Below are 20,268 nucleotides of genomic sequence, written 5' to 3' on the forward strand. Positions count from 1 at the left end.
TCTGCCTTTTTCCCCCGCTGCCTATTGGCATTTTCCTCCTCGCGGGCAGCGCCGGTGCCCGGCCCGCTGCCGTCCGGGGCTCGGCAGCGCATCGCCCACCGCGGGGCAGGGACTCCCACCCAGTAAGTTGGCGGCGGTGGTCCCCACCTAGCTTGCTCCCTTGAGGATAAATGCAAGAAGCAAAGCCGGGTTTTGGGAGGGTTAACAGCCGAAGCACGACTTCATCAGGAGGCTGGTGGTAGTGGCATTTTATGGGGCTGTTCTCGCGGCGTTTATGGCGGGACCAGATAAGCAGCTGCTTGTCCCGACTTCTCCTTCCTGCTTTCCCTCTTCTGCTCCCTCTCCTAATCGGGTTTCCTCCTCCTCGCCCCGAGGCAGCCACATCCTCGGTGACTCCGCTCCCACCCTGACTGCGGGCTCTGCCCGGAGCCGTGAGCTTCGCCTGCCCAGAGGTGATTTCCTTCAGTGTGTCTGTCTCGGGGGCTTGTCTGTCTGTCCACAGCATTTCTGCCGTGGCAGAAACACACGAGCTATTGCTAGCAAGTGGAGATGCTCTGGCCTGTCGAAGGCAGCGTTTTATCTGAGCCCCCTTCTCCCACCCAGGCGACCCCAGGGGAGCTCGTGCCCCAGCATCTGTTTGCAGAGCTTGGTGTAGGACCAGTTAGTTATTTTACTTTAGGACTGACCTCTTACATGCAGCCTCATCGAGACAGTAAATAAAATACATTCCTAAAGGGCTGCTTCTTCCTTCCACAGATTTTTTTTTATTTTTTTTTTTTCCCTGTAGGATGAAAGTTATAAAAAGCCATGTATGGCGTTCAAGGCTGGTTGCTGAGCTTGCCGTGGGAGGCAGCGCGTGGAGGGGCAGCCAAAGCAAGCTGCCGAGCCTAGAGAACAGCTCCTGATGTGTTTAATAATTTAATAATGAAAAAGCCCCTTTTCAAGCAAGGCACGAGTGCCTCCACGGGCTGTGCCTCACCTAAAACTTAACCAGGCATTTGGCCTCTTTGCTAATGCGTCCCCCGAGCCCCAGGCCCAGGGTGGGGGTCAGTGCTACATCTGGCTGCCCGCAGAATGAGCTGCCGCGGGAGTAGGATTGCACCAGCTCTTCCTGGGTGATTTACCCCTGAATCCAGCGTATGAGACAGTTTTTAATCGTCCCGAGGTGCTGAGCTGTGCCAGGCAGCTTGGCTGTGCTGCATCTCACATTTGTCACCACGTCCGTGCCGAGGCACGTAGTTTTTGTCATAAACCTCAAATGTTTCAAGAATATCTTTGCCTTTAGCTAATTCCCTTTTCGGGGTGCCCTTCTGGGGAGCTCGTAACAGCTCCTTCATAGTTTAAAAATTTGTGTGACTTTCTAAACAGCTTTAGAAATGGAAAACCTGGCCGAAAGCAACGTTGCCCCAGGGTACCTGCAGCCCTACGGGATTTCCGGGCATTTATATTTCTCACTGCCGCCTTAAAGCCCTCTTTGGGGAGGCTCGTTTCATAGCCTGTACTCTGACCACATCTCTTCCGCGCGCACGCTGATGACCTTGGTCCTTTATTCCGTTTATTGCTGCTTTTTGCTCTTTGGACCGAGGCCGGGCTGGCCGGGGGGTGCGGCAGGCTGAGCCCCAGGCCGGTGCGGGGCGAGGAGCCGGGGGCCAGCGCGGGTCCCTGCGTGGCCTCTCCGGGGGGCTGCGAACAGGGAGATGCAGGAGAGGGGATGGGGCGTTCGGCCGTGAGCTGCGTGGGGCCGGGGGCTGCAGCCCAGGCTGTGCCGGGGGCGAAGGCGCTGGAGAGGCTGCGGCAGCACCGCTCGGCGCTGGAAGTGTCTGATTTACCAGAGGTAAAGCTCGGTGTTTAGTATTAAATTAAGAAACAAACCTTATTTAAAAAGGGAGAGGGGGGGGTGGGAAGGAGAGAAGAAGAGCTTGTGAACCAAAAGGGGCTGTAAGTCTTATTTGGTGGGATGTGCGCTGCTTTGTAGAAGTTTTTTATGACTAAAATACCCCAGAGCCCTAAAGCTCTTTTCTCTTCACCCACCCTGGAGGGAAACTGCTGCACGCACCTTTCTGCAGAGGGGGAGGCATCCCTCCAGCCTCTCCCCACCTGATGCAGGAAGGCTTTCCAGGAGGTCACCCCTCCTCAGTTTCTCCCCATACCTCGGCACCCAGCACGTGGTGGGATGTGGGTGGAGGAGAGGAGGGGTGTACATCTGCCCAGCACCCTCCAAAGACCAGTCCAAGGCTGGTATCCCGTCCCAGGGCCTTTCCACCCGGGTTTTGCTCGTGATGAGCTGATTTGGATGAAGAAGGGCTGCCGGGACCTCTTAGCATCGTGCCAAAAGGCTCGGGGCTCCCTGCCTTGGTGGAGCTCGTTGGAGGGCAGGGGCGAAGCCAGGCGGGTGTCTGGGGCGAGCCGGGAAACGCTCAGGCTGCTGCAGCATCCAGGGAGAGATTTTCATCAGGTGCCACGTCTTTGGTGGGGCAGGAAGGTGAAGAAAGTCCAAGTCTGGATGTCTCTGGGGTTGATCCTGGCGTAGCTGGGACGGAGGCCCTGGCTCTGTGTGCGTGTTGCTTCTCTTCCCACCCGGGAGCTGCTCAGCAAGCGGTGTCGGGTGAGGCGTTGGACCGAGCGCTGCCCACTGCCACGTCCCTCGCATGAGTTTTGGGGACAAATCGTGCTTTCTTGGTTTGGTAAGGAGATGGCCTCCGCGCTGACTTTGCTCACGTGGAGCGTGGTCTCGAGGTTGATGCCAGCCAGGGACCATGTTCCCATGGTGAAGAGTGGCCAAGTCCCCAGCATCAGGACCACAGTCCCTCCTCTGGCAGGCCAGGATGTGCCCCGTCTTGTGTACGTGAGCCCGAGGGTGTGGGGATTCATGTGAAAACAGATGGCAGCTGGAATCGGCCGTGGCGCTTTCCGAGGTCCCTCACGTACTCCCTGATGCCCCCAAGGCCTTTGCTTGGAGGGTCACAGTGAGATGCTGTGGCTGGGGCACCTACAGACCACCGGGCTCTTCCGAGCGGTGCACGAAGGCCAAGTGTCTCCTGCACTTGCAAAGACGTGCTGTGGCATTTTCAGCAGCTTCTCTCCTAAAGCAGGCGTCTCTGCCGTGTGCTCCTGACTCTTTTATTTTTTTTTTACATACATATACTTTTATTGCAGAGGACCCTTGCCTCAGCTCTTCTGCCGGGACAAAGCCCCAAAATGCAGCCTGTGCCCCTGCACAGCCTTTCGGAGTTGGAAAGAGCCAGCCTGCAAGAGATTGCTCTCTACCAGCTGCAGGAGAAGCTGCTTGTTGGAGATCTCAGCCTGGCGAAAGGTAGAGGACTGGGGGAGGGCGGCTCCTGCTGAGGGAGGGCTGAGGTCTGGGCCACTATTGCCACTCACCCCCACGCCCACACTTCGTAACACGGGATGATGTTTGTGGAAGGACGTTTGTGACAAGTTTTGGTCCATTTTAATCTTTGTTCCCGGCTTTGGTCTGAGCCTCACGGGCCTAATCAGCCTTTCGAGGGGGTTTTGCGTGTCCATAGGAGTGTGAGAATATGACCTTGCCTGTTGCCTGCCTCTGATCCCCCTAATCCAAACCAGATGCAATGTGACTTGGCAAGGTCTCCCACCGGGACTAAATGCCGTTGGGATGGGACAAGCTTTGCTCTTTGGATTCATGTCCAGCACAAAGTCCTGATGCTGGGATGGGGCTAATGCAAGGCTGGAAGATGTGCTGCTAAAATTAATGGGCAGATAAATATAGAAGCTCCACAGGGACTGAGCTCCTCTGTCCTGGCCTACCGAGACGTGCAGGCATTGCCTGGGCTCCCACATCCCCCAACATCTTCCCAACATTTTGGCATCCCAGCAGGGCAGGAGGTACCCGGGGCAGCTGGGGCTGGGACCTCCCGAGGATGGAGCCCCCCAACATCTCTGGGGCCCCGTCCCAGGGGAGGAGCATTTCCTAATGCTCAGCCTCACGCTGGACAGCAAGCACTTACTCCAGGCGACATCCAGGTTTCATATCCTGTCTCTATTAAAATTTGGAAGGTTTCATGCAATGAAAGGGCTTCAAGAAGAGTAAAAGAGAGGAAGCTCCCCTCTCATTCCCAGAACTCCCAGTTGCCCCAGGGCTGCAGCACCAGCCACCGCAGGCTGCCTTTAAATCCCCGGGGGGACTCTGACCACAAATATCCTGGTTCCTTTTCCTTTGTTTTTATTTTGAGCTGTTGTGATCCCATTTTCAGTGATACCCTGCAGCAGCAGCTTCTCTAGGGAACAGTGCAGTGCAGAAAAAAAAAAAGAAAAAAAAAAAATTTCTTTCCCTGCTGTTAAGTGTGCTGCATTTTATCCGATGGGCTCCTCTCTCCCTGCGGGATAAGGGCAGGGGACAGCAAAGTCCTGATCACATCCTTGTGTGTATTTTGGACATCAGTCTCATGCTCAGGTGGTTTTTGAAGGAAGCGGTTGCTGTCAGGGAATCCCTCCTTCCTTTTGTCCATCTTTGTATCCTTTAGATTTCTACCTGCTAATTGCTCTTTTGCAGTGAGCTGGCTGGGAGTCCGTGTGAGATGCTGAGGATTAGCCATGAAACTATTGCGCTTGCAACATCATTTTCCCACCCCAGCGTTTTAAAGGGAAGTCCACGGTTGTGGAAATGCCTGAATTTGGGCTGCGTGGTCTCCATCGGGGTCCACCCACCTGTCTGTACTTGCCCCCAGCACCCACCCACGGGAAATTCCTGCCTTCTTTAATAAACAGCCACTGCACAGGTTTTATTATTTCCCTCAAGGAAAAGGTGTTCAGCACCTCTTTTAAACCTCATATCTCCAGCTACCTAGATGCTGAGGATCACGGGGCGTGCATCCCCTTGTGAACCACCCTTTGGGGCAGCCTTCAGCTTCGATACCCTCCGGGCTGCTCTTTTCCTTCCGAGACTCCTTACCGCGTTCAAGCCCAACAAACTTCCGCAGCACCTCAGACCTTACAGCAAACGGGCTTGGGGTGGCCCTCCCGAGCGACTGAGCAAACACCTCCTGGGCTCTGCATCTCACTTCGGCCAAGTCCGCACGAGCAGCTCTGGGGTTCGAGCCGGGGGGGTGACCAAGGAAGGATGAAATCTTTGGAGGATGCACAAGCATCAAGCTTGCTGTAACGCTTCTCCGTGAAAAGGAGTTGTCCTCATCTCCCGGGTTTGGGGTGGCTCATACGTGTCCCCCTCTCATGGAGATCCCGGCTTTCAGGGCCGGGGGGCCCGGTGGTTTCTTTATTCTCTTGCTGCCTCCTGGTTTGTTTCCCTTAGGAGCATCTGCCCGGCTTTAGGAGTGGAGGGTTATGCTGATGCTCAGCCTCAGCCCGTTGTGTCACCCCTCCTAACTCGATGCTGAAGCAGTGGAGTTTTCCTGGCCTTTTTTTTTTCCTTGGCTGGGTGTTTCTTGTCTCCAGGTTGTCCTTCATCTTCCTGCTATCCGGTCATTTGAATGAACCAACACATATGGTGCTGCGGAATAATCCACGCAGGCTGTCCCTTTGTGTGCATGCTGCTCATACCAGCTTTCATAGCTTTCTTCTAAATCTTACAGAATAACCCAAGCAACTATCAAAGCTGTTGCTAGGAAGACAATCCCTCAGGAATAAGGAGCACAAGCGAGAATAGGGCGATGTGTCCCGGCAGGGTTTAGGTGAATGAGTTTTCAGCTCACCGCTGCTGTCCCTGGATGTGCAGCGTGGGGAGGACTCGGGAGCGGGGCTTGGCTCTAGGACCAGAGTGGCGTTTCTGGTGGTGTGTGTTTTGTCTGACTTCATCTGTCTGTGCTGTGTAAAACATTCCCAAAAGCTTTTCTGGGGCTGTATTCCTCTTTCCAGTGTCGCGACCAGACCTCTGAGGATGCATTAGGGTAGCTTTCTGAGTCATTAAGTAATTGCTAGGACATCATCATTAATACAGAGTCATGTATAACACATGAGCACAGAATTTAAAGGTGGCCAGAAGAGTTTTAAGCTACAGCCTTTGGACAGCTAAAGTTTTTCTTTTCTCCTCATAGTTGGACCTAAAGGCAGTAAATCTATCCGCCAGAAACTGGAGAGCTTTTCAAAGGAGAAGAAAGGTGAGCAGCCTTCCTTTTACCCAGGGTTTGGTCCCTGCTTTCACATGGAATTGGTGATTTTTGGCCCAAATTCAGCAAGGTGCTTTGTCCCGTGTTGTTTTGCGGTTCACCAGAGCGGGGTGTAATGATCCATGGAAAAACGTGAGAGAGTCTGGGAGGGATTGCATGTGTGTGTGGACAAAATATGTGTGTGCATGTGCGTGCATTTGTAAAGATGTGCAGGTATGAGTATTTCTGCCCATTTTACCCCTGGTCTCGCTGCTTTGAGTTCTCTTTTCTTGTCCCTTGAAGGATGCCCGTGCAAACCTGAGGAAACCAGCAGCACAGGGCACAGCCAGCTGGGAGTGAACACTTACTAATGTTCTTCACACCAGTACAAAGTCCGCTCGAGGAAATTACTGAGCAGCAGTCTGATAGTTTACTGAATGGATCTGTGGCAAAACCTCTTGGCCCAGGGTAGTGGGGGGGCTGGAAGTAAGGAGGGCTTTCCTTGCCTCTGCAAGGAGGTACGGAGGGGGCAAGTTATTTGGGGAAACTGCCATTAATACCAAGACTGTTCTCGAAGAGACATAACTGGCACAAACCCTGTAGAAAGCTGGAGGTTTTAATTTGGTAAGAATCTTTTGTATCAGATATCTCTGGTGATTCATGAAGCCTCCACTTCATGGACCCTGTGGCGTCTTCATGAGGCAGAAAGTTCATGAAGAACCGGGAGAGGCTTCAACAAGCACCTTGGTGGAGGCCAGTTTTCCTGCCACCTTCCCAGCTCCCCTGTGCCTCCTGCCTCTTCCTCCAGCACGCCATCTCCCACGCCGTGCCCTCCCCGCTCGGCTCCCTGGCTGCCCAGCACCCCGGGTCCCCCCACGCAGTGCTCCGGGGCTCTCCAGGAGCAGCAGCTCCCCGGTGGGTTTGCCCAGGGTCCCCGGGGATGCTCTTCCCACCCGCCCCGGGCACCCCAGGCCCCCGGGGAGCTGGAGGAGGAGCGGGAGGGGACAGGGCCTGCAAGGGCACTGATGGCTGCAGGATGAACGCCCTGGATTCGAGCCACAGATCTCCTCATCGTGTATTGAATTGGTTTTGTACCTTGGCCTCTTCGCTCTCCTGCTGGGGGTTACCGTCACGGCACCCGGCTATTCCCTCCCATCCGTTAGTTATTTTGTCCAGGTATGCACATGGGTACCTGGCAGCTGGGCTGTGCTAGTGCAGTTCCCTCTCGTGGGTTTTTTTTTTTTTTTTGCCTGCTAGCCATGCTTTTCCATTTCTCCCATGTTTCTCCCTAGACTGCTCCCCTCAGACTTTCGGGATCCCGCTCTTCCAAGTCATCGCCAATGACCGCGCCTACAAGCAACTGCAGGAGGCGGTGAAGAAGAGCCGCCGGCTCTGCCTGGAGGTGGAAGCGACGGTGACGAGATTTCGGGCTCAGAGGCAGAAGAGGTCCCCGACGGGCAGGGGCTGTGGCCGGGTACCCTGCGGGGTCTTCCCGGAGGAGCCGCTTTCCCCGGCTTTTCTCAGCAACAGCTCCCGGAGCCAGCGAAGGGTACGATTGCAAAAAAAAAAAAAAAAAAAAAATAAAGCTGCACCGTGATGACGCTGCAGGTTGGGGGAGGCTCAGGCTTCAGCAGTAAATATGATTTCCCGGGGTCTTTTCTTAATGCATGTGTGTTGTTCGTGCTGGGTCACTCCCAGCGTGTCCTCAGGGAAACGGGGTCCCCCTGCTCCCCCCAGGAGACGGACTGTGAGGCGTGGGACACCCTTTACTAGCTCAGCTCTTCAGGAGCCAAGGTCACCAGAAGGACACGGCTGGGCAGCCGAAGTTAAATAGGGGTAGGAGGGGATTCCTCATCAGTGGCGTGGCTTTTTCTACTCCTCCACTGCATCACACCTCGGAGACCGGGCCTCGCGCTTGCGACGTTCCCAGCAGCAGTTGTGGCTGTTGGCGGTGGGTCGTGTTGGGCTCCCTGGGTGCGGAGCCGCGGACGAACGACACGCCGAGGCGGGTTCAGTGTGAAAGATAGAGCATCAATTAACGTGTGTGTTTATTGGTCCAGGGTACATATATTTATACAGACAATGATAATTGTTATGCCTACTAGTCACTAGCTGATTGGCTTAAGCTCTAAAGGTCTTATTCGCACGGTCCACCTACTTGCAGTTAGCTTACAGCACAAGCTTCTCATAACACTAAGTTTCTCATGCTACTATTTCTGATTTCTGTTGACTTGTTTTCGATACATGACAGTACCGTAACACAATGTTTCTCAGACCACCGTTATCATAACACTGGGTTTCTCAGACCACTATTCCTAATTCCCCTTAACCTGTTTTCGACACACCACGGTACACAGGGCCGAAGCGTCCTTGACATTCCTCCTGTATCAGCAGCTGCGAGCAGCTGCAGGCAAACCCTAGTGAGGCTCAGCATCAGCAGCTAGAGCAGGCTCTGATCATACAACTGCTCGGTGGGCTCAGGATCCCCATCTCTGAGCCATTCTCCAACACCTGGGCAGGTGGGAGCGAGGGAGGGAGGGGGGGACCCCTCGCTGCTGGGGGACACCCGCAGTGCCACCCCGCTGGGCTGCTTTCACCAGGGGCTCCCCTCGCCCAAGGGCTGGGGGAGACGGTGGGGCTGCTCACCCTTGGCCACCCTCTTGGCTTTAGCCTTTGTTTCCTGCGAGGGGTGGTGGGTGTTAGGCTGTACCTCATGATTTTGGGGTAGAGACCCACGCCTGCGTCTTGCCAAGTGCCTGTAACCCCGGGTGTAAAGCAGCTCCAATGCAAGTCGCGAAATCCAGTATATTGCACGGTCAAAGGTACAAGATTTGGGGGTGTCTCCTCCTTCCCCGTGTCTGCGTGCGGCGTAGGCTGTGTTTAGGAACAGCACCTACTAGGAGCAGGGCACGTGGGCGAATGCAGGGGAGACGAAGGGTGTCTCTGCGGTGCTCTGTGTTCGTTTGGGGGTGATGCTTCCCTTCCCCACAAACTTCTGCGCTCACAGCGATGTACTGGGCTCCCGCGGGGTGGTTCCTGCCACCCTGCGAATCGCCTCTGCTCCGTCTCAGGGGGCAATGTCCGTGGACTCCATCACCGACCTGAGCGACAACGCTTCCAAGCTGCTGGAGGCCCTGCAGCTGTCACACCCCCACGAGCTGGACCCACCGAGAAGCCTGGGCAAGAAAAAGACGTTGAGCCTCAACCCCATCACCCGGCAGGTGCCGCGGATCGTGGAGAAGTGTTGCGAACACATCGAAACGCACGGTAAATACGCACGCCTCCACGGGTTGGTAAAACCCACCGTGTGTAGTGGGCTGGGGCAGTTCGGCCAAGACGGGAGGAGCTGATTCCCTGGGGCGGGGAGCGCTCCTGCAAAGCCACCCAGGGAGCGTCCGCTGGGCTGGAGGTAGCGTCCCAGAAAACCTTACAGCTCCAAAACCTTTATCTTTACCCCCTCTGCCAGGAGCGCGGAAGGATGCGCTGCCTCTTGTGCAGGGCAGGAGAACCCCTTCCCCGATGCTGGGGCGCTCCGAGGACCAGTCGGGGTGGCGGGGGGCCGTGGGAGTGCAGGGCACTAACCCGTCTCTCTCCCAGGTCTCCAGACGGTGGGCATCTTCCGGGTTGGGAGCTCCAAAAAGAGGGTCCAGCAGGTAAAGTTGAGACATTTACTGCACCCAACGGACAGATGCTTGTCTGGCTGGGGAAGGCATAAAGCAGACAGTGATGTGGAGAGATCTAAAATGCCACAGGCGTGTGCTGGATCACGGGCAGCCTGTAACCTGCTGCTGGGTCCCTCTCCCAGCCGCGGAGAGCAGGCTTCATCTCCCCAAGCTGCCTTTAGCAGATGAGCCCCCATGCCCTGGCTGGCACCTCAGAGCCCGCCCCGGGCCCCCTCCTCCAGCCAGCAGCTCCTCCCGGCCCCGTGCTCTCGCAGCAGCAGGCGCTGGGGCTCTGGCATGCCGTGGTCTTTGGGGGTGCCCTGCATGGGGGGACACCGGGAGCAGCCAGCCCTCCTGTCCTGCCGCTGCAGTAGCTCTTTACAGGGGCAGTTCCTGACAGCACGCCTCGTATAAAGAGGAAGAACTGACCGTTGCTTTTAATTCTTCTCCTTTCTTCCTTTCTTTAAGCTGAGGGAAGAGTTTGACCGAGGACTGGATGTTTTCTTGGATGAGCGTCAAAGCGTTCATGATGTGGCTGCTCTGCTCAAAGAGTTCCTTCGGGACATGCCGGATTCACTGATTCCCAGAGAGCTCTACGCAGCCTTCCTCCGCACCGCCTGTGAGTACCCGGAGGGCAGAGGCTCACTCTGCACAGTCCACGTTTGGTTTTGTGAGTTAAAAAACCCAGGAGTTTTCTTCCCGTGTAATTACCTGGCTGAGCCCCAGGTCCCAGCACAGCTCTGCGTGCGGCGCAGGAGCTCAGCCCAGCAGTTTGTGCTGCCGGCCAGGGTGTCTTTGCAAACCCTCTGCCCAGGTCTCCCTTACCCTCTGCGTTTCGGGTGACTGAGTTTTTAGGCAGTCTCCACAGCTTCCAGCATCTCGGTCTCCTTCGCTATGTCTTTGCTTCCCTTTTGCCACCCTTCTCTCCACATCCTTGAGTCCCTGCTTCCACATGAAAACCGAGCAGCTACGCACCAGTGGGCTCGCTATCAGGCTGTGCCAAGTCAGGGAGCGAGGGGAGGCACGTGGAGGGGGGGGCCAGGGGTGGGCAGGGGTTTAGGGGAATGTACGAGGCAATCTCTGCCCCCAAGCTCAGGTATTTGAGCGTACGGCACAGCTGCACTGCAGAGCAGGAGTGTGAACCCAACCTGTCCTTGCTGAAATCACCCCAGAGCGAAGGCACGGAGCGGGGGCTACTGGCACGGCTTCCAGTTGTGGGCACGCAGCACTGAGTTTCCTCGGGATAGATAATATCCTGAGACTGGGCATGTGCTGGCACACGGACTCCTTGGGGAGGCCAGGGAAGCCGGGGTGGTGGTGGAGATGGGGGGATGGCTCAAAGCGGGGCAGGGGGCCTGGATCAAAGCGGGGAAGCAGAAGGACGCACCCCAAGTGAAAAGCAGGCTGGTACCACATCCCAGCTGGAAGTGGCTGTGCTGTCTTCACTTTTAATGTCTTTTGTTTGGAGTCTGAGGTGTAGAATTCTCATTATCTTTGATATGAGCTTCCAAATCAGCCGTTTTGCAAATCAGCAATAATTAGAGCTGCCAGCTCCTTCAGCGTTTTGTAAGACCCATCCACAGGAAGGGCTGCAGAGGGGGCCTGGGGATGCCCACAGCTGGCAAGATGGGAGAGTCTGCGGGGAAGGAGGAGATCCTGGAGCACAAGGATCAGCTCAGGCTGCCAGGAAAGTTGGATCACTTCCCTCCCTTTGAGGAGACGCAGATGCTTTTGGAGGACGTGGGGCCACGTGTTTGCCTGGGTCCCACTCTCCAGAAGCCTGCGGGGTGGTGAACCTACAGGCTCTGGGCATAGAGAATTTGGGGGGACATCCCTGACCTCAGAAGACGGTCTCCCTGCTTGTGAAGAGCGTGGAGGTGGAAGATGTGAGGAAGGAACCGCCATCTCAAGCTGAAGAGAAGGCCAGGCCAGACCGCTGCTTCCAAAGCTTTCTTCTTGCCACTGCTGTCGTCTTTTCCAAGCTCGTTAAGGAACAGGTTGAGCAGCACAAGCTGTGAACAGCAAACACTGTGTGAGTTGCTCCTACCATGTGTTTCCCATTTCTTAACGAATTATTTGCCTCCCAGAAGATCATCTCCCTGTGTCACAGCTGTTTCGCTTACCTCAGGTCTTTAAATGAGAGCTTTTGCCCAAACCCTTCCAGAAGTCCAGGGAGACCGAAGCAGCCTCCCCCCGCCCCCGCCGTGGTTCCTGACCCACCAGAGAGCTCCAGGAGGCCTGAACAGCAGCACCTCCCTCCGCAGAAGCCATGCTGACCCATTGGCTTTGCCATTTTTTTTTTTTTTTATTTTCACGTTTGTATTTTCACGTCTCTTCCCCGCCCGCGCGTGGCGTGGCCACCGTGGCTGGTGGTGGACGGGCTGGCTGGCCGTGTGCTGGCTGCTGCCCCGCGGCACCTCCCCGTGCCCCCCGGCCATCCCCCGGGAGGGTCTGAGCCGCTGCCAGTCCCGGCCTTCACCCTTCCCCGGCAGTGCCAGACGTTCACCCTGTGGGTCAGGAGCCTGTAACCCTTGTCCAGATCTGCTAAGCTGCTATTTCTGTTAGATCTTCATCTTCCTCTGAATGTGAAGTGACGGCATTTTCTCATACAAGTCTAAAAGACGGAAGAATAAATGACGCACCTTTGTCATATAAGGACTTTGAGGGCACACTGTAAAGCAAATGGCTAGGAACTGTCAGATGAACTGCCTTCTCCGGTGGAGATCGGTGTTACTTTGGCTAAAGGATGGGCTTCACGTTTGTATATGAGAAGGTTAATACAGATTGCCATTGCCATTTGCCCCCAGAAGCCGAGCAGAACTGCAGAACAGTTGCTGTACTGAAGTATATCTTTTATTTGGAGCCGGGCACACGGGCTACAGCTACGTCTTCCAGGCTTGACACAAGGGTGGGCGCACGTGGCTGGAGCAAGGTTGGTCCGGACCACTATCCCATCTCCAGGAGCAGCCGGGATCTCTTCCTTCGAGGAGGGTGTAAAGACAGTGCTGTTTTCTCCAATATTTCCCCTTCCAGTGGTCTCCAAGGAACCCGAGCCTGAACTCCTGGTAGTGTTTCACAGCCATTAGTGGCCTTTCCGTGCCAGCCCCTCGCCCAGCCGTGGCTCGAGCCCACCCAGCCGGGTGGTGGACGTGACGCTCCGCAGTCCGGGCTGCGGTTTAGTTACGTGCTCCGTTACACACTGTTGTCATTGCCTGTTCCCTTGTCACTGCCAGGCCGTGTGATCCTCACGCCTCAGCCGGGAGATTTTGCCAGTTCCCCCCATATGAGTGATCTAAGGAGCCTCCCCCTGCAGCCAGCACCAGAGCAGGACGCGGGCAGCTCCCTGGCCGCAGCTCTCTCCTCACCTTCCATCCACCACACAGAGCTTTGAATGTCCCTCTTGCATACCACCCTCTTTTTTTTGTTTGTTTTTTTCAGGCGCTCTCTCTAGCCTGGGCTGGCTGAGTGTTTGCTGTCTCCCTGTCCTGCTCCTTGCCAGCTCAGCACCACTATCGCTGCAGTGAGGTGACTTTCTTTCCCCTTGCTGACCCTGTTAATAAAAAGGCCGAACGGCCCTGGACTGTGTGTGGACTGTAGGGTGAATCTGAAAATTCACACCACACTATGTACGATTTTTCAAGCGTTTGGCTCCCAGATCCTTCCTTACCACCCTTCTTTGCCAAAACCGCTTGAGGGCAGTGGGATTAGCGATGTGCTGCCTGGCACTGCCTCGAGCAGTTGCTGCAGTCTGTGCTCTTTTTTTTTCTTTTTTTTTGAATAACTGGATGATAATCCCTCCGTTTGTGGGCAGTTTGTGGGGCTATAAATTACCAAATGCAATCACACCGCAGCCCTTTCTGGGGTCTCCCGGAGCGTGCTTATCCCTGCACGGACGGGATGAAGGGTAAGGCGCCGGGCTGGCTCGCTCCAGAGCTCGTTACTGGGGATGGAAACGAGGGCTGTCCTGGGAACTGCGCTAATTAACGGACTGCTCTCTGCCTAGCCATGGAGGGGCCGGCGCAGCTGGCCGCCCTCCGGCTGCTGCTCTTCCTGCTGCCCCCCTGCCACAGCGACACGCTGCACCGGCTCCTGCGGTTCCTCGGCGAGGTGGCCCGGCACGCCGAGAGCTCCCGGGGCCCCGACGGCCAGGAGGTGAGGCTGGCCCCAACGGGCCCACCGCGCCGGCAAGGGGGTGCTCAGTCTTCCTGGGTTAAAACCAAGCAGAGCTGCCTGCGAGGCCGGGTGACACCAAACTGTTGAGAAATTCCCTTGTCCACGGCAGGTCTGGGCGGCTCCCAGTCCAGCTTCGTGGTTTTCTGGGTTGCGGGACCCCCTGAGAGACCCGGCTGTGTGTCCGTAGGCAGCGCAAGGGGAGTTTTGGGTGGACTGATTCTGGTTTTCCACCTCCAACTTTCACAAAAGACTTACGACCGTGCACTGAGGTCAATTTTGGTTTCTCGAGACAGTTTGAGCTCTAAGACTCTCCGTGATTCGAAGAGACTGGTTTTGTCCCTTACTGTAAGATGATAAAGAAATATTGATTGTTACCTTTCGGTAGAGGTTGTGAGACTGAGGTAGATGGGAATGGAGGCCCCGGTGCAAGGAGGGGGTGAGCGTGCGCTCCAGCACCACAGACCCTTCATGCTGGCCCTGCCACCAACCTGGGAAGAACCAAACTGGACCCAGACCCACGCCCCGGCCTCGCTGAGCAGCTCACGTTCCCGTCCTGGGGTGGGTGAGGCTGTCCTGGGACATCTCATGCCGTTGCACCTATAATCTGCAGTTTCCTTTTGTGCTTGCTTGCTAGATTCCTGGGAACAAAATGACAGTTTCAAACCTGGCCACAGTCTTTGGTCCCAACATCCTTCAGAAAGAGAAGCCTGGGGAGAAAGACGCTGGTGCCATGAACTTTGAAGATAGCAGTGCCATCATACTGGTGCTCCAGAGGCTGATTGAGCACTACCAGACCTTGTTCATGGTAGGTGAAGCTTTCTCGGGGCAGTTTCCTGAGACCTTCCCACCCCCTCTGAACGTTTTTTTTTAATGGCAGCAGCAGGAAGGACGTATCCACAGCCCCCTTTAGCAGCAGGTGACTCGAATCGGCTTGTGAAAATGTGATTCATTCCTCGTGGCAGGTGTTAATATTGATTTGGGATGGTTTGTTACTGGCATTGTAAAGGCAGAGCTCGGGGTCGCGCCACAAACAGGTCTCTTCTTCCCTGCTGCTTCCCGCCCTGGTGACGTCTGACCGAGCTCCTTTGGGATGGGAAACAACGGGCCAAGAGCCACTGCAGGAGTGGCACCTCAGGACTGCTTCTCCCCTAAAGTCCCAGTGAGGGGGGAAAGAAGAGGGAAGACTGGGAGACCCTAGAAGAGGGAAGGGGCTAGAAGGTGATGGCACGGGGTGGAGGTGCCACAGCCTCGGGTGGATGTGGGGAGGACGTGACGGTGGGGAGAGCTAGGGAGGGTAGTGAAGGACGGGGTCACTTCGGATCGGCTCTTCAGTGGGTGATTTGGACCCCGGGTGTGAGGCGGGGAGTGCTCATCCTGTCCTAGGGGATGCCTCGACCTGGGGTTCCCAAAAGCGTCTTTTTGACTGACTCACATAAAGGAGGTGGTTGAGCGGGAGATCCCCTGCGGGTACGCAGCAAGGTGCCGTCCCGAGCACCCACGGGTGCTTCGTGTGGACGTGGGCGCTCTGAGGCAGCCCCCAGGGGATGCGATGGAGGTGGGCGCCGTGCAGCCACGTCGCTGCTCTCCTTGGGGACAACGCAGCGGGGGCTCTGCAGATGTTTTGAAACCCTGGCAGAAACCCCCTGCATCAGCAGGAGCAGGCGCTGAGCAATCCTCCAGGCCCTGGTTTGTGGAGACGACCTGGGAAATTCCTGGGAAGTACCAGAAATGTCCATTTCCTACAGGTCTGCGGGAATGTGGCGTTTCAGGTCCCTAAAAAGCCCTGTCGCGATTGTCAGGTCGGCGGGGAGCCGAAGGGCCGGGGTTAGGGTGGGGAAAGCAGGGGCTGAGATCCTGCCCAGACCCCCGGGAGGTGTGTGGGACGTGGCACCAACACGGTGGGTCTGTCCTGACCTTTCTCTGTCCTTGGCTGCCTCTGCTCCCCTTCCTCCGGAGAGGCGGGGGGGAGGCGATGCCATGAGCCAGTGTGTCTGTGCAATCCCGCCCAGGTCTCTCCAGAAATGCAACGTGACGTCCTGAGGAGGCTATTTCAGACAGACCCCGACGTCATCGACTACCTTTTGCGCAGGAAGTTCGGGGCCATGCCGTAAGTCCCGGCGGGGCGCGGTGCTGCCGGGGGGCACCTCGCAGCGTGGGGGGGGGCAGAGCCCCCCTGCAGCAACACTCACCGCACTGCTGGCAAATCACGGAGGAATCCTGCTCATCTTCCTGCCCGTCTTTCCTGCTCCTTCCACCAATTTCCATCAGGAACTCCCCAGCTAAAATCCTTCACTTTCTGTGCTAACACTTTCCTATCCCTCGGAGCTCCCTGTTCTCCTTTTTTCCTCCCCAGCCTGTGCCCCACTCTCTCCTTTACCCAGATCCGCCCTGCAGCAGGGCTCCTCCGCTGCACACACCTTTCTGTGTGCAAACCTGCACAGCTCTTTTTCTGCTGCATCCCCAGACCTTCCTCAGGATCGCACGCCGATGCCTGCTCCATTTACAGCTCCATCACTAGCCCCCTCCAAATTTCCTTCACCGTTGGTGTTGTCTGTATTTCAGTGCCTTTTTTTTTTGCCCGTCCCGTGTGGATCTGTGTGCGCGTGAGTCTGTGCAGGGCACTGCCAGCTGTGTCTGTGCATCTGCAGGGTAGGATGGTCCCATAGAGGCTCAGATTTTGAGCTCATGCCCTTCCCTGTGATTAAAGAAATGGGGATAAAAGGGCCTTGCGCCCCGTGGTCTGGGCCCACGGTCGCAGCACATAACACAGGAGGTATTTTGCTCCCCTGGGGTCGGAAGCAGGGCGTGCTCGGCGGCCTTCAGTCTCCTCTGAGAGCTGGTGACTCCTTCAGCAAATGTGGACTGTCCCGTGTGAAGTGGTTTCCCCAGAGCACAGACCTCACGAGTTATCTCCGCCACCGTTCCTTGTCTGTCTTCATGATCCCTTCGGGACTGTCCAAGGAGGCGGCAAATCTTCAGGGACCGTTTGGCTGTAGAGCTGGCAAGAGAAACAGCTTGCAAATAGCAGCTCTCTTTTTTTTTTTTTTTTTTTTACTTTCTTAGGAGCAGAGAGAGTGAGGATTCAACAGAAGAGCATGCTCCATCCCCGCTGCCTGGTCGGACCCACACCCCGGCGAGCAGCTTGGTCTCCTCAGAGTTGTACAGCCGCGTCTCGTTCCTCAACCTGGACGCTGGCATCTAGCACGCCTGGGCCAGGCCCCCTGCGCTGCCTTCTGCCAGCAAAACCGGGCAACCTTTCCCCAGCAGAAATCAGTCTTCCGGCCCAATCTGGAGGAGCGGAGCAGCGAAAGGAGCGCGAACATCTGCGGGAGCATCTTTGCTACCAGTAGACGTGCCAGGCGGTTCTGGTGTGGCCAGGCGGAGAGGCGCTTGCAGGTTGCCAGCAGGAGGGTTTTCCACACGTGGGTTCGTTGCTGATGACCGAGCAAGCTTTGTGCTCGTGCACGCTTGTGCGGGCGGGGACTTGCAGGGTGGCTTCGTGGCACCCCTGCCCACCTCTCCCCTCCGAGCGACCGCCGGCTCCGTGCTCTGGGACAGCAAACTGGGGGGGCGGCGGGTGGGCGCCCCACAGCTCGTGCTGTGCTCAGCGGATGGGACTCAGAGGTCCAAAACAGAGCCCGTCTGGTGTCCTCCAGGCTCTGGCGGGGGTCTGCCTGCTGGCAGGGAGCGCTGAGCCCCCCCTGCCCGGAGGCAGAGGTGATGGGCACCATTAGCAGGGCGGCGAGGGCGGACGGCACAGCTCAGCTCTGTGCGGCTGGTGCTCGGGGATCCCCTTCACTCCGCGTCCGTGGGCCGTGGGCTTGTGCGGGGGAGGAGGCTCTCGTGGAGGTGAGGCCCCAGCACCATCAGTGCCGTGGTCGGAACGAATCACAGCTTGCCTCTTTGTCTGAACCCAGGCTTCAGACCGATCATTTCACAGACAGAAAACCCAAAATGTATGGCTGGTGTAGTAAGAGGGAACAATATACTCGGAGGATTATAAACCTCAATTTTCCTTGAGTTAATATTCAGTAAGTAGACCTTCTAATGTAGTTTACAAATGACAGTGTCTTTTCATGATCTTTGGCTGAGAAACGCCTGGTTTGGTTTAGTCCCACAGCTCAGGCACTGGACGTCACTGCTGGTTATGTGCAAATGTACATTTCTAGCTGGTATGGCAGAATGAATGTTATGAGCAAATATTTTCCATTGTTTCCTTTCCATTTACTCTGCTGGAGGTGGCCCGGCAGCCCCTTACCCACTCCCCCCCGTGGGCTGGGTTCTCTGTGGGTGAAGCAGCAGCGTGGGGAGGGATGCTCTGGGCAGCACAGAGAAAACTCAGCTTCAGGTGGGCTGGTCCAGCACAGGGAGCCATGGCCAGTATGATGGAGGGTAAAAAAAAACAGCATGTGGAAGGGGAAGTCAGAGAGACAGCAAAAGAGGTGCCTGTGAATTTTGCATGCAACATTTTTTGTCTCACACCTGTTTTCTGAGGTCGTGTAATTTATAATCTCTTGGCTTGAATGTCAATTGTCACGTTCACGGTTTAGCCCTCACTTCCAAGGAACTGCAGTTGAAGGGTGCCGAGCAGAGAGCAGGCAGGTAGGAGGCTGGTAAGGGACACGAGGGGAGGAGAACTGGTGCCCAGGGGTGTGCTGGTGTAGAGAACTGGGGCAGGCAGGTAGGGGAGGCTGGAGAGAAGCAGGGTACGAAGAAGACAGGAATGGGCTATACCAGGATATTTTCATGCTGGGGGCAGATGGATCTGGTGTCACAGCTCCTCTCATTCGGGCTGCCTGAAATCAGCAGCAAATCCATGACTTCTATTCTGGAGAGACCAAGACATGCACACTGACAATTCCAGAGGTGTTTATTCTCCATGAATCGCGGCAAAGACGTCTGGTTTATAACTCGGGGCACAGAGGGTTTGGCTTTGCAGTTGCTTCTTTTTGTTGCTCAGTTGGTCTGCTTCCGTCTGACATTTTTGGGTTGTATTTAGACAGCGGAGTTTGTCATGTGTGGCAGAGATCTCCGTACCATGATGGATTTAATCGTCCAGTTTCATGTACGACTGCAACTCCCCCAAACTCAACCTGAGCAGAGAACTGATTGACATTTATCTCTGTAGAAGTTCCCAGCCCATCGCTGTGAGATCCTCGTCACAACTGCTGTCCACGGTCGTGCGGGTGTAGTTTCTTTCTTTTTTTTTCTTATTGTGGTTTAAAACATTTCTGTTTACACTGGCATGTTGAGTAGAGGCTGAGGGACTTGGCACCCTTTCCCCTTCCAAACGTGGCTGAAAAATAAAAGAGGACTTTTGAGAACAAAACCAGGCTGGAGTGTTTGGCCAAAGAGGGAGGGCAAGGAGGGACGGGGATGTTGAAGGAAGGGCCGAAGTTCCATCAGTGGGTTTTCCTACGCTCGCATCCAGAGTCTGACCATGGCTGAGGGGTGGAATTGGGGAATGGCAGCCCTGGGAAGCGTTGGGCTGGCGGGATGCTCCTGCCTGGGGGCTGGGGGGTGCTGGCCGGGACCCAGCTCAGTCCCGGGGCCAGCGGGGATGGGGGGCAGAGCCTGGCCCGGGGGGCAGGTTCTGACAGCACGTGGTGGTGGGAGCGGGGCTGGGGTTGCGCTGGGGGGTGGCCCTGGGGATCAGGCGTGGAGGGGGACACCTCTGCAGAGCCCAGCGTTGGGGGGGGGGGGGGTGGTTCTCGCAGCCCAGCTCCCCCAGGGTGCTCCGCAGGGTGCCCACGCTGCTGGGGGGGGACTTGGCGGCCGTGGGAAACGTTTGGCCATGGCCGGGCCCCCACGGGAGTCTGGTCGTTAAGGTGGGGGTTAATGCTGATTTTCCATGCGAGGTTATGGGCGTATCACTCTGCCTTGCGGCTTCCTCGGTTCAGTTGGTTTTGTTTAGGGAAGTCTTTTAGGGTCAATAAGTGCCCCGTATTAATTTCCATGGTAAAATTATTTTGCTAGGATTGATGGTAGGTTGAGGTTTGGGAGTACATATTCGGCAAGTGTTTAGGTTTTATGACAGAGGTAGGATTAGAGCTAGGGTTAGGTTTAGGTTAGGACTAGGGGTACGGTTGGCAATGAGATTAGGGTGACTATAAGAGCTGAGATAGAGTAAGTATTTAGGCCTTCTCTGTTGGAAGTAGGTTGGGTGTCCTCAGCATGCTTGGATGAAGTTGCCGACCATGGGAAAATGTTTTGTGGTCATGAAAAACACCCAAGTGGGTTTCCATTAAGGGCTGGTTTAATTTTTGGTTTATGAATAAAGTTCAAGATTAGGTTTAGGGCTTTCTTAAGGGTTGGGGTAAGGCTAGGGCTTGCCTGATCTATAACCATTGGTG

General features: G+C 55.9%; 1 protein-coding gene across 1 annotated transcript; it reads left to right on the forward strand.

Moving 5' to 3' along the window:
- Positions 1–1,739: 1,739 nt before the first annotated feature.
- Positions 1,740–19,244, forward strand: ARHGAP36 (Rho GTPase activating protein 36). The gene is made up of 11 exons (XM_042807416.1): positions 1,740–1,834; positions 3,157–3,313; positions 6,030–6,092; positions 7,373–7,629; positions 9,152–9,347; positions 9,678–9,733; positions 10,211–10,361; positions 13,746–13,894; positions 14,550–14,720; positions 15,925–16,022; positions 16,979–19,244. Exons 2-11 carry the CDS (start codon positions 3,199–3,201, stop codon positions 17,115–17,117), a joined length of 1,395 nt encoding a protein of 464 aa, XP_042663350.1. The 5' UTR covers positions 1,740–1,834; positions 3,157–3,198; the 3' UTR covers positions 17,118–19,244.
- The last annotated feature ends 1,024 nt before the right edge of the window (positions 19,245–20,268 follow it).

The sequence above is a fragment of the Tyto alba genome, unplaced genomic scaffold (assembly GCF_018691265.1).
Source record: "Tyto alba isolate M040663 unplaced genomic scaffold, T.alba_DEE_v4.0 Super-Scaffold_5, whole genome shotgun sequence".
NCBI lineage: Eukaryota > Metazoa > Chordata > Aves > Strigiformes > Tytonidae > Tyto > Tyto alba.

What these genes read in the sequence shown, in the direction of transcription:
- ARHGAP36 (XM_042807416.1), top strand. Translation starts at nt 3,199, where the DNA reads ATGCAGCCTGTGCCCCTGCACAGCCTTTCGGAGTTGGAAAGAGCCAGC. An exon ending in CTTTTCAAAGGAGAAGAAAG is followed by an intron (nt 6,093 to 7,372) that starts GTGAGCAGCCTT and finishes GTTTCTCCCTAG; the next exon opens with ACTGCTCCCCTCAGACTTTC. An exon ending in CCAAAAAGAGGGTCCAGCAG is followed by an intron (nt 9,734 to 10,210) that starts GTAAAGTTGAGA and finishes CCTTTCTTTAAG; the next exon opens with CTGAGGGAAGAGTTTGACCG.